The sequence below is a fragment of the Equus asinus genome, chromosome 5, assembly GCF_041296235.1.
Source record: "Equus asinus isolate D_3611 breed Donkey chromosome 5, EquAss-T2T_v2, whole genome shotgun sequence".
In the NCBI taxonomy this organism is placed as follows: Eukaryota; Metazoa; Chordata; class Mammalia; order Perissodactyla; family Equidae; genus Equus; species Equus asinus.
In genome coordinates this window covers 95,799,147-95,814,168 of record NC_091794.1, presented here as the reverse complement: position 1 = coordinate 95,814,168, position 15,022 = coordinate 95,799,147, and the positions used below count along the sequence as shown (strand labels likewise).

The 15,022-nt window shown below is 46.0% G+C and overlaps 1 protein-coding gene across 2 annotated transcripts in view; it reads left to right on the top strand.

Moving 5' to 3' along the window:
• NIPAL3 (NIPA like domain containing 3) overlaps window positions 1–15,022 on the top strand; it is a 47,647-nt gene that overhangs the window by 5,550 nt on the left and 27,075 nt on the right. The window contains exons 1-2 of one of the 2 annotated variants that reach the window (XM_070510696.1): window positions 695–746; window positions 14,317–14,385. In XM_070510696.1, the coding sequence (XP_070366797.1) occupies window positions 726–746; window positions 14,317–14,385 (90 nt within the window). In that variant the 5' untranslated portion in view covers window positions 695–725. Of the gene's footprint in view, window positions 1–694; window positions 747–14,316; window positions 14,386–15,022 lie in introns of those variants that run through there. The other variant, XM_014855053.3, reaches the window with a different exon arrangement.

Genomic DNA, 15,022 nt, shown 5'->3' with positions numbered 1-15,022 from the left:
CCGTTTCCCTAAGTATTTACCCTTCAAGACAGAATTTGGTGAAAAAACAGAGATTCGGCAGGGTGTTAAGAACATGGCCTTTGGAATCAGAGAGACCTGCCTTGAAATCTCAGCTCTGTCACTTTGTGGCGTTATGACTTGAGGAAAGCCGTGTCACTCCTCTGCAGGTCAGTTCTAAACCCATCCTCTAGGGTGGTTATGAGAACGACCTGAGTTTACCGAGGGGGGAACCGAAGCTGCCTGCGCCTCCCCTGTGTTCTGCCTGTGGAAATCCTACCCGTCCTTCCAGCTCCAGCTCGAGTACCACCTTTTATGCAGCCTTTGTCAGTCTTCCCGGCAGGAAAGTACAGGCCCTTTATCCACACTTTTATTGCCAATTCACAATTTCTATAGTAATCATCATCATCATAATAGCAGCTAACCTTTGTTGAGTGTTTACTACGGGACAGGGACTGTGCCAATCCTCACAGAAGCCCCATAAGATAAGTACTATTATAACCCCATTTTACATATGAGGAAAATGGCACAGAGAGGTTAATTAACTTGCCCAAGGCCACATAGTCAATAGGTAATAAAACTGGGATTCGGATCAGGTCTGTGCACTGCCAAGGCCCTTGATTTTATCCACCACTTCCTGCTGCCCGCCTGTGCCAGGCACTCTGCAAGGCCCCTTCTCTCCCCGACATGGATTATTAAGTGTTGAAGTGGCAGTCGTGCGGGAGGTAATGCTTCACCTGCTGGAGAAGGTAAGCGTCGGGGAGCTGGCCTGCAGCCGCTCACAGGTGTAGCAGAGCCTGGTTAACCATTCTCCTGCGTCCCTTGTATTTGAATGTGAGTAACCCTCGGGCAGCCAGAATGCAGCTGATCCTTCACTGGGAGCCGTTTGAAGCCCAGGGATTGTGGGAGGTCAGTCTGAAGAGCAAGTGCCGACCGGGCTTCTCACCGAGGCTGCTGTTGGCACATGTAAAGCAGCCTTGGACCTGGGGATCTGAGCTGAGGTCTCACTGGGGTACCAGTATCCAAGGGAGGTTTCCTGCCTTGTGACCTTGGGCTGCTTTGCTGGGCACAGTTTATTTTCTTTCAGAGTTGTAGCTGGTAAAAGATCAATTTTGGATCAGGGCCAGAAGGGTCCTTCGAGCTGTTGCTTGTAATAATGATAATAATAAAAATGAAAATTGTAAAAATAATAGTAAAAGCTAGAATTGTTTTAGTATTTATTATGTGTCAGGTGATGTTTCAACAGGGGCCTTGTTTCATATAACATGACAGTCCCGTGGGGGTTTACCATCAGCTCTGCTTTTCAGATGGGAAAGCTGAGGCTCAGAGAGTTAAGGTAGTTCCTCTGAAGTCACACAGCAGTAAGTGGCAGAGGCAGGACACCAGCCCAGGTCTGCTGGTCTTCAAGGTCCACACAGGGAAGGTGGGGCAGTGAGAGAAGTGACTGGTTTTGCTGCCGCCTCCTCTTGGTGTTTGGGTCTGTTGAAGCTGCAGCTAGACGTGGCTGAGTCTGAAATCCAGTTTTCTGCACGTTGTTTTGCCCTCACCCCACTTCCCTCACCAGTAACACTTCCCCTTCAGAGACTGCACCGTGAGTACAGTGAGCTGAAGTCCCGGTTTGTGCCTCATGTCCATGGGCATATTCATAGAGCCCCCTTTCTTCCTCAAAATGGCCCGATTTGGACAATGCATGTCCTAAATATAAGGTTCCTGATAGTTGGGAGGCCTCGCTACCCCCTCATCTGGAGTATACTGGGGACCAAAGTGTTGGGGAGACCTGTGTTCAGGTCTGGCTCTGCCACCTCCTCACTCTGTGACTTTGGCCAAGTCTTGGGCCTTTTCCGGTAACTGAGCTCCCCCACCAGGAGCACCCCCCCACCATGAGGTATTTCCCTTCAGACTGAGGGCAGCCCTTGCCCCCGCCTCCCTTCCCCCTCCGTTGACTCTGCCCACTGAAGTCGAGAGACAGTAGGGAACCTGATTAGGTGTCACCGCAGAACAGTGCTCCCCATGTGACATTGCAAGTGAAGGAACTCAAGAACCAAGATGTTGCAGGTGAAGACGCTGGCCTGAGGCCGCTCCAAGGCGGTCCTCACCGCCTGCCCCCTCAGTGGAAACACCGTTTGGTTCTGTCTACACCTTTTCTTTTCTTAAATGACAGAGGCACTGATTCCCAGGTCGGATCCCTGATCTGGGTTAGCTGTCCACGTGTCCTCATTGCCTTTTAACACTTTCAATAACTTCAGTGAGAACATGTGGGGAGGGTTGTCCAGAGGTGGAAGCCCCCCAGGCACCGCCCTTCGCTTCCCCCCTGCCCACAGACCTGGACACCCCCTTTTAGTTTTCAAGCTCTGCGGTTTGGAGGAGGAGCTTCACATCAGGAGTCCTGCCGGTTGTCGCCTCAGCTCTGAGCTGCCCTTCGCCAGACGCTTGAGGGCGGCGGATGGGTGTGAGTTCGAACTGTAACCCCTGGGCTGGGGGGAGCTTCTTCGTTTGACTTTAAATGCTCAGAAAAGTGACTGATCCCCACTTCACAAGGGTGTGGCCGTAATCAGTGTTGATGAAGCCCTTTGAAACACTTGGATGAAAGGGCCTGAGTGACCTTGCGCTGTTGCTGACCGTGTCTGTCTATAGCCGGTCATTAAGCGTGGGGATTGATGTGCTGTGGAAATGGCTGTGTAACAACTCCTCCACTGTCTGTGTTGGGAGGGGGGATGTGGCTCTTACAGGTGGGGTTTATTTTTTTCCTAATTTATTTTGCCGCCTTTGGAGGACACCTCAGAACACGTGGGAGACATCTGGAGCAGTAATTCTCAGGAGACTGGCAGTCAGACCTCCAGCTCCCATCTTCCCGTCCTCACCTTGGGCAGGTGACTTCACTTCTCTGAGCCTTACTTTGTTCATCTGTAAACTCCTTCCAACTTATGTGCTAAAATACGACTCAGTCATTAGTACCCCCTTCACAGGGTTGTTTGTGGCCTGAAGGATGCATAGAAAGGGCTTAGGGCCACGCCTGATGTATATAAATGCTCCGTAAATATCAGCCTTTGTTATCATAGTAACCTTTTAACCGTGCTTTTTGGTGGTTAAATTGGTTAATTCTCGCGAGTTTTACAATTTTCATTTCTCGGTTTCGTTCCTCACCACCCGCCTCGCTGAGACAGCAGCGGCTTGTCTGTATGACTGCAGTTGCGTGTTTTTTGTTCTTCATCTCTTTACTTCCACTTGGCAAAGTTGTTAACGACACATTCTCAGGCAGCCATGTGCATTTAGTCAGCATCTCATCAGAGGACAGCGCAGTCTCTCTGGGTAAAAATAGTACAGCTGCTACCAGTTACAGGTTGAACCATGTGAAACTACCACTTGCATAGGTCAAAGATGGTCAGATATTGGCAGTTTCGTATGTTTCATCTTAATAATAAGTCCTTTCTCCAAATTATCTCAGGAAGTTCATGCACCAGCCCTGAGAGAGGGCCCCTGTCATCCCAGCCAGCAGAGGAGTGTAGGGGTGGAAAACTTTTCCCTTCTCCGCTTCTAGGTTCTTTGGCTGGTCTAATAATTAAGTTGACATAAGACAAATGAACAAGAGAAAAACAAATTTAATTTCATGTGTACAGAGCCCCATAAAAAAAGTATGAGACTCACAGGCAGTCAGGCAGTTGAGGCTTATATGCCATTCTGAGCTAAGGAGAAGAGGGCGGGGATCCGGGGCTTCAAAGGGGAGAAAGATAGTTCATAGGAAAACAAGAAGAGCAAACGTTTGGTAAACAGATGTTGGCCCTGCCATGCAGATAAGTCTTTCTGCTATAAAAGCTTATCTTGGATCATAGCTCTCTTCCTGGTACAGGCCCCCTTCCTAGTACAGGCCACCTATCCACATTCTTTTAGACATTTAAGGGAGAAGCAAAAAGCTTTCCTGAGTCTGCTGAGTGTTTTAATTGCCTTCGGATCAAAACAGTCCACATGCCAAAGTGGCACGTTTTGGGGTGGTGAATGCTGCTCCCACTCATGACAAAGGAATGTAGGTTTAGCAAGGCAGATCTCAGCCAGGCCGCTTGCCCGTGGACCTGCAGCTGTGTGACCCCCGTGTGTCCTCTGAACAGCCCTTGCTCCGGTCTCTCGGGTTTCTGCTCAACCCCTGGAGGCTGTTTCCAGCTCCCCTTTGTCTCCTATAAAGGTGAGAAAGCAGCTTTCAGGTGTTGCTGGAGCCAGAATCCTTTTGTCTCCTATCTGCAGTTTCTGTAGAATTGCTGCCAGTTAACTTTTTTTTTTAACAATTCCTCCTCCTCATTAGCGTGGGTAAATGAGTCTCTGGGCAGAGCACCTGCTGGCCTGTGCCCTCTAAAGAAACACCACACGGTTCCTCACGTTCTTTCAGCTGACATCTAAAACTTAAAACTTTTCGTTGTAAGTTTAAACATTTGCAAAATATGGAATTCCTGGCACATTTAAATACTGTTTTTTTCTTTTTAAACTTAACTGGAGCTCCTAGAATATAAAGACCACTCAATGCCCACCATCAGCCTTCTGAGAAAGCTCTTCTTTAACCTCATTCCTTTTCCCCCTGGAATTTGTATTTCCTTTCCATTTCACCCACAGAATTTTATCCCAAAATTGTGTCTATTTTTTTTTTATTAATGTTATGATAGATTACAACCTTGTGAGATTTCAGTTGTACATTATTGTTAGTCATGTTGTGGGTGCACCACTTCACCCTTTGTGCCCTCCCCCCACCCCCCCTTTTCCCTGGTAACCACCAATCAGATCTCCTTGTCACCAAAATTGTGTCTATTTTTTAACACTTAAAAATTTTAAAGATACCTGTCGTGCTTCTTTACAAGAAAGAACGTAGTGTGTGTAATCAAATTGTGTTTAAAAAAATTTCTGGGGCCAGCTGCATGGCTGAGTTTGGCACGTTCTACTTCAGTGGCCCCATTCAGTTCCCAGGCACGGACCTACACCACTCATTGGCAGCCATGCTGTGGTGGTGACCCATGTACATAATAGAGGAAGACTGGCACAGATGTTAGCTCAGGGCTAATCTTCCTCAAGCAAAAAGAGGAAGATTCGCAACAGATGTTAGCTCAGGGTGAATCTTCCTCAGCAAAAAAAAATTCCTTTGATATAGGTTCATAAGTATTGATTCATTCTAGAAGCTTTTCTGTTGATGCAATTGAATAAAAGCAATTGATTAATGCAATATAATGTTTGGCAATGATTATTAAATAAAAAATAACATTGTATTAGAAATGAATATCTGAATGAGAAGAACAGAGCTTTTTCTTTTTCAATGTTCAAGACAGATATTACTGATTGCTAGAATGAGTTTAGCATCAATTCTGTTACAAGTTTTGGTTTTTGTAGCTGAATGTGCCGAGAAACTCATTCCCATAAGTACTGGGAGGAGCGTTGTTATAGCAGTGTCACTCCGTGCTTTCAAGTCTTTCCAAGTTTTGTGCTAAAAATCACATAGTGATAAACTATTTTATTGGCCTATCAGCTAACTATATGATTAGGGCCTTCTTCGTTTTTGTTCAAAGCAAAGTACTAGACACACTTAATTTGCAACAGGATTTGTTTTGTTTTCACAATTTCTGTGAAGTTTGCCAAAAAGGCATTATTATCAGTTATGTTGGTGACTTTTTTCACTTAGAATCACGTTGGCTTAACCTGATATATCCGGAAAGGTTTGGGGAAATTGAAACATTGTTAATTTTATTATACCTTTGCCTATACTGTATTGTCATACATATGTTTTAATTATAGTATATAATGCAAATACTTACTACAAATATTGGTACCTATATTATAACATAAATTTAATTGTAACGCTTTATAATGTGCTTGATATAAGCTAGTATACCGCAGTATACATGCTTGAGCTGCCGATGTAACCTAATTAACAAAGCTGGTCCTTACCGTCCAGCCATCAGTCAAATCAGACTCTGATTTCAGAAAACCCCAAAAAAGGCCAAAGTGTCCCATTTTGATGTCATGCCTTAGCAGGAATATGTGTGAGAGAGGGAAAGAAAGTAATTTCTAGAATGAGTATTTGTCACCAGAGAAACCTCCTGGGAAACCAAATTTCAAAATTCCCCATAGTTTCTTGGTGGTTTTACAGCTCGGGGCAGTGTGCCAGAGTGAGTCTACGTGAGTGAAGGACAAGGCTTTCTTTGATAAAGTGGGAGAAAGTGTTGTGAAGGGTGAGACGGGGAACCGCCGGGAGCAAAGAGCATGGAAGGAAATGAGGATCTGGTGCTCGAACCCCTTACAGCTGCAGGGTCAGCAAGCCATTGTAGAAGAAGGTCTCTGGGCCCCAGTCTAAAGACTGTGGCCTTCTAGAGCTTGCCACCTGGTTTCTGGTTTAGAAACAGCGTCCTAATCACGTCACTCAGAGCCTCCCTATTGTCTCCAAGCCCTTTGAGGTAGAGGTGCCCCCTCCCAATCCGGCCAGCCCACCTCGCAAGCCTTCTCCCTGGACACTCTGGTTTCCCTCCGTCTTCCCTGGACTCCTGCCCCGGCCACACAGAAGCCCTCACCTTAGGTCTCTCATGAGCTGTCACACACACGTCCCCATCTTACCTCTCGGGGCCTGTGAGCCCTCTTCCCCCTGGGTCTCATCCCTCCACATCGCCTTCTTTCCCTTCCTCAAAGGCACGTTGCTCGTTCCCACCTCCGAGCTTCCCATGGGCTGTCGAAGGCTTCTCCCACCCCAGCCCCACCACTCGAGCTCTTCGGGTCTCCCTTCTGGGAGCATTCCTCGAGACGTCTTCCCGAGCTCCTTCAGTCCTGCGCCTCCCCACGCACTGGATCAGGCCCCTGTGCTTCTCTGAGGGAGCTCCACGGCATGTGATTGAATGATCAGTTGTTTAGTGTCCACTCCGTGAGGACAGGGACAGGGCATGGCTTGCTTACAATCTGCATGGCAGGCACTAGGCACCGAACGAAGGAATCACTGTCTGGAATGCATTCCTCCCTCCTCTGTATTCCACTGCTCCGGTACCCGTCTCTAATATATTGTAATATTTTAGGTGTCTGTATCCTGCACCGGCCTGGGAGCCATTGGGTCCAGAACCAATTCCCCAGCCCCTGATAATAGCTGCTATCTGTTGAATACCCATCCTGTGTCAGGCGCTGTCCTAGAGCTTTGTATATTGTGTACTTTGACAGAAGAGTTAAGAGCATGAGCTCTAGTGTCAGACTTCCTGGGTTCCAATCCTGCTTCAGCCACTTACCATTTGCCTCTTACCCTCTGTGCCTCAGTCTCCTCACTATGAAGTTAGATAATAATAGTACCTACCGTATAGGGTTGTTCTAAGGATTAAATGAGTTAATATGAATGAAGTGCTTAGAATTGTACTAGGCACATAGTGAGTGCTCAATAAATGTTTCTCATTCTCATTGTCATCATCATTTCTAATCTTTACAACAAGTCCGCTCTGTCAGTTCCAAAGGCGGAGCTCTCTCTGGTAGACCTGACTCCTCCCGCTAGCACATGCCTGGCACAGAAGGTTCTCATGATGTCCTGTTGTTGGCTGATGGATGTTTCTAACTGTGAGAGCTAGTATTTATTGAAGGCTCTGAGAAGTCCTGCAATAGAGAAATCTGTTTCCCTGAGCCCTCTGCTGTGCCAGGAACTGTGCTTTATCATTTCCATGGAGTTATCTCATTTCATTCTTGCAGCCACCCTGAGGGTAAGTACTCTTGGTAACTCCGTTTTGTGGTTGAGGAAACAGATGCTCAGAGATATACCAAAGTCATGCTGTCATGAGTGACGGACATTGGATTTCAGCTGAGGTCTACCTGACTCCAGAGCCTGACCTCTGAATAACCACCCTCCCACCCACTTATGATTCTAGAGCAGTTCCTTAGGAGCATGGTGTCTTCCCAAAGTTTCCGAGAAAGCTTGTCCCTTGCAGGTTGCCTTCTGCAGAGCTCTGCAGTCCACAGATGTTGGTTGAGTGTGTTGGGTGTGCTCACCCTCAGGCTGGGTGCCTTGTGGAGGGTGGAAGAGGAAAGAATTCAGGCTGGAAGTCCGAGAGCAGAGTTTAGTTACCGATCTGTCACAGCCTTTGCCACATGACATTGAGCCAAGCAGTTCAGACCTTGTGCCCAGAATGAATTCCTCCTTTGAAATTCCGCCACTTTATCCACACTTCTCTCTAATGACATGTATCACATTCTTCCCTTATGGCCATTTTTCTGTGCTCAGATTAAGCCATTTATTCAGGAAACATAAACTGAGTATCTTCTATTGATCGGCAAAAACAAGAGAGATGTGGAGAACCCAACTGAATATCCTTGTTAAATGAAAGGAATGCAGAGTTCCACCCATATCAGGTGATTATGTGTTAAAAGGTAATAAAGAGATTTGCAACAATAATAGCATAAGGGGAGGGGAAAGAGATGGAGCCATATAGCAACAAAGTTTTCTATACTACTGAAATTAAATTAATGTTAATCCAAACTAGATTGTTATAAATTAAGAAAGTAACTATAATCCTGAGGACAATCACTAAGAAAATAACTCAAAAATATATAGTAAAAGAAGTGAGAAGGGAATTAAGATGGTACACTAGAAAATATATCTATTTAACACAAAAGCAGACAGTAATGGAGGAGCTGAGGACCAAAAGGGACATAAGACATACAGAAAACAAATAGCAAGATGGTAGAGTCCTTTCTTATCAGTAATTATATTACATGTAAACAAATTAAACTCCCCTAATTAAAAGGGATAGTTTGGCAGAATAGATTTTTTAAAAATGTGATCCAAGTATATGCTATTTACAAGAGACTCACTTTGAAAATAGACTGAAAGTAGAAAGATATTCCATGCAAACAGTAACTGAAAGAGAGCTGGAGTGTCTATACTAATGTCAGACCAAATAGACTGTAAGACAAAAGTTGTTACAAGAGACAAAGAAAGACATTATATAATGGTGAAAGAGTCAATCATTGAGAAGATGGAACAATTATAAAATATATGCACCTAACAGATCCCCAAAATACATGAAGCAAAAATTGACAGAATGGAAAGACAAAATAGACAGTTCAGAAGTAATAGTTGGAGACTTCCAAACCCCTCTTTCGCTAATGGATAGAACGGCTAGCAGAGGATCAGCAAAGAAACAGAAGATGCAAACAACACTGTAAACCGACTCGACCTCACAGACATCCACAGAGTAGCCCACCCAATGAGAGCAAACACCCATTCCTCTCAAGTACGCGTGCAGCATTCTCTGGGAGAGAGCATATGTTAGGCTACAAAACAAATGTCAATAAATTTAAAAGATTGAAATCATACAAAGTATGTTCTCTGATCACAATGGAATAAAATGAGGAATCAATAACAAAGGAAATTCACAAGAATAAAGTGGAAAATGTACAAATATGTGGAAATTAAACACCGCACTCCTAAATAGCCAATGGGTCAATTAAGACATCACAAGAGAAATTAGAAAATATATCGAGACAAGCTCATCCTAAAATTTATCTGGAAATGCAAGGGAGCCCCAACTGGCCAAAACAATCTTGGAAAAAGGACAAAGGTGAAGGATTTCAACTTCTTGATTTCAAAAATTACTACAAAGCTACAATAATCAAAACAATGTGGTAATGACGTAATGATAGACATGCAAATCAATACAGAGTCCAGATATAAACCTATATACCTAAGGTCACTTGATTTTCAACAAGGGTGCTAAGACCGCTCAATAGGGAAAGAATAGTCTTTTCAACAAATGAAACTGGGGCACTAGATATTCACATATAAATGAATGAAGTTGGACTCCTTCCTCATACCATTTACGAAAATTAACTCAAAATGGATCAAAGACCTCAATGTTAGAGCTGAAACTATAAAACCCTTGGAAGGAAACATAGGTACAAATTTTTGTGACCTTAGATCCGGCAACAGTTTGTTTGTTTTCAGTATCATCTGGGGTACTGGGCTGGGGTTGGGGCTGGAGAATCCAAGATGGCCTCGCTCATGTCTGGAGCCTCGGCTGGTATGGCTTAATCTACTAGCAGTTGGCTGAGATAGCTAGGTCTCTCTCTTGGTGTTGACCGGGCCCACTCATATATGTGTCTGGTCTTCTGCAGAGCCCCTTTCTCTTCTTGTAAATAGGCTGGACCTCTTTACATGTGGCTGGGTTTCCCTCTGAGCAAAAGTAGAAGCTATAAGACCTGAGCTCAGAAGTCCCAGACCATCGTGTCTATCTCCTTCTGTTGAACACAAGGCCAACCCAGATTCAAGTGGTAGGGGGAAAGCCCCCACCTCTTGATGGGAATGGTGGCACTTGCATACAGGGATGGGAGAAATGGGTAGCAGCCATCATTGCAGTTTACTACAAATAGTACCCCCAACTTTGGGACAGTATAATTGTGAAAGTAAAATGGTAAATGTCCTGCCTCTCCCCTGGGCCTCCACTGATGCCACCCAGTGGGCAGGGGAGGGAGTCCTTCATTATTGCAAGGTGGGGGTAGAAGTCCAGGCTCTCCTGACACTAGGAGTTGGGGAGAGTGCTCATCACTGGACCCAGCTCCCTCTGTGGCCTTCTCTGATACTCCCGGCAAGAGAGCTGAGGTGCCTCGTGACAGCCCCTCCCGGGTGGAAATCTAAGCTCGCTACTTGGCCTGTGCTGGCGTGGTTGAATTGGGGTCACGTTATTTTCCTGTGGTGTTTGGATGCAGCAGTTATTGTCTACAGGTTTCCTGTCTTGCTTGGCTGCTCATCTCCTGCTCCTTTTACTGGAGAGAGTGGGCTTTTCTGGGGACTTTTTTTGTCTACACCCATTGATATTTCCAGGGTGCCAGTTTTACAAGTGTGAGCTATATGAGGCAAAAAGAAAGCCCAGAGAACTCACCGCTGTGTGGTTCCCCAGGCCCCCAGGTCCCCTGCCTGGCTGCCTTCTTCTCTCCACCTTTCAGAGTCTTCTTACGTTTGCTTTCTACATGATGTCCAGTGGTTTTAGTTGTATACAGCAGGAAGCAAAGGAAAAATTATGTCTACTCCGTCTTGCTGGAAGCACAGGTCCTGTAAGTTAGTTTTTATCTTGAAAGTTATAAGAGAATTTTATTGTACGTAAACAGCATTGAAATATTTAAAAGAACTTATGATTCCTATGTTCATAAGAGGAATTTATTAGACTTATAAGAATTACTTATAATTCCTTGGTAAGATTTTGTTTCTAAAAAACTAGATTCATGAATCTGTTATTTTTATAGCAATAATAATTTTTTTTCAAAAACCAAAACAATGCAGATAGCCCTTTTTTTCTATAAAAGCCACCCCCCTAAGAAAAGGAAGAAGGATAAAACGCTTACGTTTACTAGGAGCTGGACTAGTAATCAACATGTTCCCAAACTGTGTTCCATGAAGCATTGATTCTGTTAGGCTTTTTGGTTGCAAGTAACAGAAACTAGCTCTTAAGCAAAAAGGACTGTGAGGCTGTTCCCAGAATCGAAGGAAGAGCTGGCGAAGCAGGCTTCAGGAAGGAGAAGCAGCAGGATGGCTGCCGGGGTCTGACTTGTCCAGGCCTGGCCTTGGGCAGGAGTGAGCACAGCCTTTTTCCAGCCTTCGTGATTCTCAGTCCAAGATTTGAATCCTACAGAGAGAGTTTCTGACCTGCCTGGCTTGGACCGAGCTTGGGTCATTGACGCATCCTTGTCCAGGGGAAGATGGAGCACTTTGACTGACAGTCCCAACAAGACTGTCCAGTGAGGAGTCCAGGGGAAGGAGGGAGTCCTCCACAGCAAATCAGGATGCTATTACCAGAAGAAAAGGAAAGTGTTCAAAATGTGAGGCGGGTGAGAATCACAGATGACCACTATAGATGCCAACGGATGGGTTCCAAGAGCTCTAGGGCCAAATGGGTTTGGGAAGTCTGAGTTAGACGAGGAGAAAGTGCCACGGAGGGCCTCTAACATGCGGTGCGTGGTGGGCCTCCAGGCAGTGAGTCAGGGAGGCAGTGTTTCCCAAACTTATTTAACCATGTGATGCTTTTTTCCTCGGAATCCCATTGACATCTCTGGGAACCCAGTTAGGGAAACCCTGGCTTGGTTGATCTCCAGTGACCCTTTTAGCTCTGAGATCCTGTAATCCTACAGAGAAGACATGGTGTCTGTTTAATTCTATCTAACTAAGAAGAGGCAAAAATATATGAAACAACAGAGATGGACAAGGGCTGAGGGAGCACAGCTCAGGCTGTGAGAGCCACCTTGGGAAGAGGTAGAAGCCAGCCCGCTCAGGTCCATGGGAAGCCCCCAGTGACCTCCCATTAAGGAGCTGTTTGATAAAGGGAAGTGCATCAAAGCTGGTTTCCTGTGTGGCCTGATCATTCACTTGGTTTCTGTTGGCAGTCTGGCCTGATCAGAGGCTGAGGTCAGGGCTGGAGAGACCCTTGAGGTTATCCGGGCCAGCAGTTACGTTTTCCAGACAGGGACCCACAAGCCGAGGAGGGGAAGGGACTTGTCTCAGGTCATGCAGTGACAAGGTGGCAGAGCTGGAGCTGGAATCCAGGTCCCCTGGCTCCCAGCTCAGCATCTTTCCTTTCTGCCGCCGTGCTCCCTCTTAGTGGGGAAGAGTCAAGGACGGCCGTGGCGGTTTCCATCACTAGTTCTCCAGCCCCCTCCTCCAGCTCTGTCCCTCAGCCAACTGCCCCTTCCTGGGGAAGCCCCTCAGCTGTCTAGGCACTCAGCATTCCAGGACGGGGAAGGGGGGACAGACAGGTTGACTTCATCCCTTATTGCTTGCTAATGATCTGTGCTTCTAGATGGACTGTGTTTTTCTTGTTCGCTTGACTCACTAGGGCCTGGCCCAGGCCTTGAAGAACGGGCAGGTTTCGCACGGGAGGGCACCTAGCGGGGAGAAACCGCTTGACCAGAGTGGGACTCGGGAGAGGCCCGTCCTGGGAAAGGAGGCTTGATATTTGGCTAGAACAGAACATTTCTTTGGCATTTAGTGGTGGAATAATGCTGGAGGGTGTGTTGGGAACATAATATAGTGTGATTTAAATGCTGAGCCAAGTACACTTTGACCCAGCAGTCCCACTGCTAAGAATTTATCCCGAGGGAATAATCCTCACAAATGCACAAAAACGTGTGTACTAGGATATTCAGTCACAGCGTTGTTTAAAAACAAGGACACAGCCCAAGTATCCAATAATAGAGAAGCAATGATACAAAGCATGGTGCATCCAAACGATGAGTTTGACACTTATTTGACGTTTGCTAGAAATGATGAATTAAATATGCCTGACAGAGGAATGTGTTTCTAATATCTTAAGTAAAGAACAGGTTATAAAACAGATTGTAATCTTATTTTTATAAATTAAATTAACATTGCCGTTCATATCTAAGTTTATGGACAGAAAGAAAAGTTGACAAGAGCAAGAACCAAAATGTTTATAATAGTTATCTCTGGGGTTTAGAATTACAGGTGGCTTTTCTATTTTGTTGTTATTGTTCTTTTCATTTATCTGTTTCCTAACTATTCCGCAATAAATATATGTTTGATAATTGTTTTTTAAAGTTAAAAAAATGCCATGCCAAGGAATCTGAACCTTATTCTTAAGGTGATGGAAATTAAATTTTTGTAAATGAAATAATTTTAAATGCCCTAAGCAACTTAGCGAGTTAAAAGAATCTCATTGGGGGCCGGCCCACAATGGTGGCGCAGGGGTTAAGTTCGCACCTTCCGCTTCTTGGTGGCACACAGTTCGCCGGTTCGGATCCCGGGTGTGGACATGGCACCGCTTGGCAAAAGCCATGCTATGGTAGGCGTCCCACATATAAAGTAGAGGAAGATGGGCACGGATGTTAGCTCAGGGCCAGTCTTCCCCGGCAAAAAGAGGAGGATTGGCAGTAGTTAGCTCAGGGCTAATCTTCCTCAAAAAAAAGAAAAAGAATCTCATTGGGACCCCTCTGGGAACGTGAAGATGGCATTGATAAAATGGCAGATAGTATCCCTGCCTGTGTTTCTCTTGTAAATTCTGATTTCTGAATGTTGCTTTCTTGTGCAAGACCATGAGCGGTTCATACATTAAGAGGAGTAGCCCAGCAGATTTAGGCCTTTGACCGGCAGACGAAGGATAGTGTTTTCTGCAAGAGTTTAATTCGAGGCCGTGTTTTGTAAACCGTCAAGGCAGCCAGATCAACCTTGGGTGGTAAAATTCCAACAGAGGGTCTGCGGTGTGGCTTTGTAATGGTGCTTCTCTGGTTTTGTTTTGGGACAGCAAACCATTGGGTTTCAGTTGTGTCTGGGGGCCCTTTAACTGAGGCCCAGCTCACATCTGCTCCTGTGAACTTTCCTTACAGGAAAACTTGATCGGCGCCCTTTTGGCGATTTTCGGACATCTTGTGGTCAGCATTGCGCTTAACCTCCAGGTAAGTTTCAGTTACCAGCTCTGTCTGGGGCAGAGATACAGCCAATAAGCCAGGGTGCAGGGTGCAGGCCCAGCTGCTTCCCCACTGAGGGATGTTGCCTACCCCATCCCTGGGCTGGGCCTGAGACACTACCTTGTGGGTTGTTCCAGAATCTCCCTTGGTTCTTTGCCTCCACTTAAACCCCCATCACTCCACAACTCTGATGACAGTGTTCTCCATTACTTAAAAGTCTCTGGGGGTGCCTGGAGCAGCTGCTGCCGGGGTCCTGCCCCAAATCCCCTTGGCCCAAGAGTTCACAAGCAGCTGTGGTCTGGAGCAAGCTGATAGCTTGGAGAGCTTCTCCTGAGAGCACACCTGGCGTGCAGGTGAACTAGGAAGCTTGGCGTGTGTATCGGGGGGTGGGGGTGGTTGTTAATGCCTTCACCCAGTGGGAGATGGGAGTCAGTGGACAAATGTCCCAGGCTCCCGTCCTTGGGCAGGATGGTTCTGAGGTGAGTTCACAGGGTTTCTCGGAGGGTCCCCAGTGGGATGGAGGCCCAGAAGCCCAAGGCCTTAACTCACCCATTAATGGCCTCCCTTGGTTCCTCTCCCTTTCCTGTCTCACTTTCCTACTCTCTTACCTGTGTTTCCTGCAATC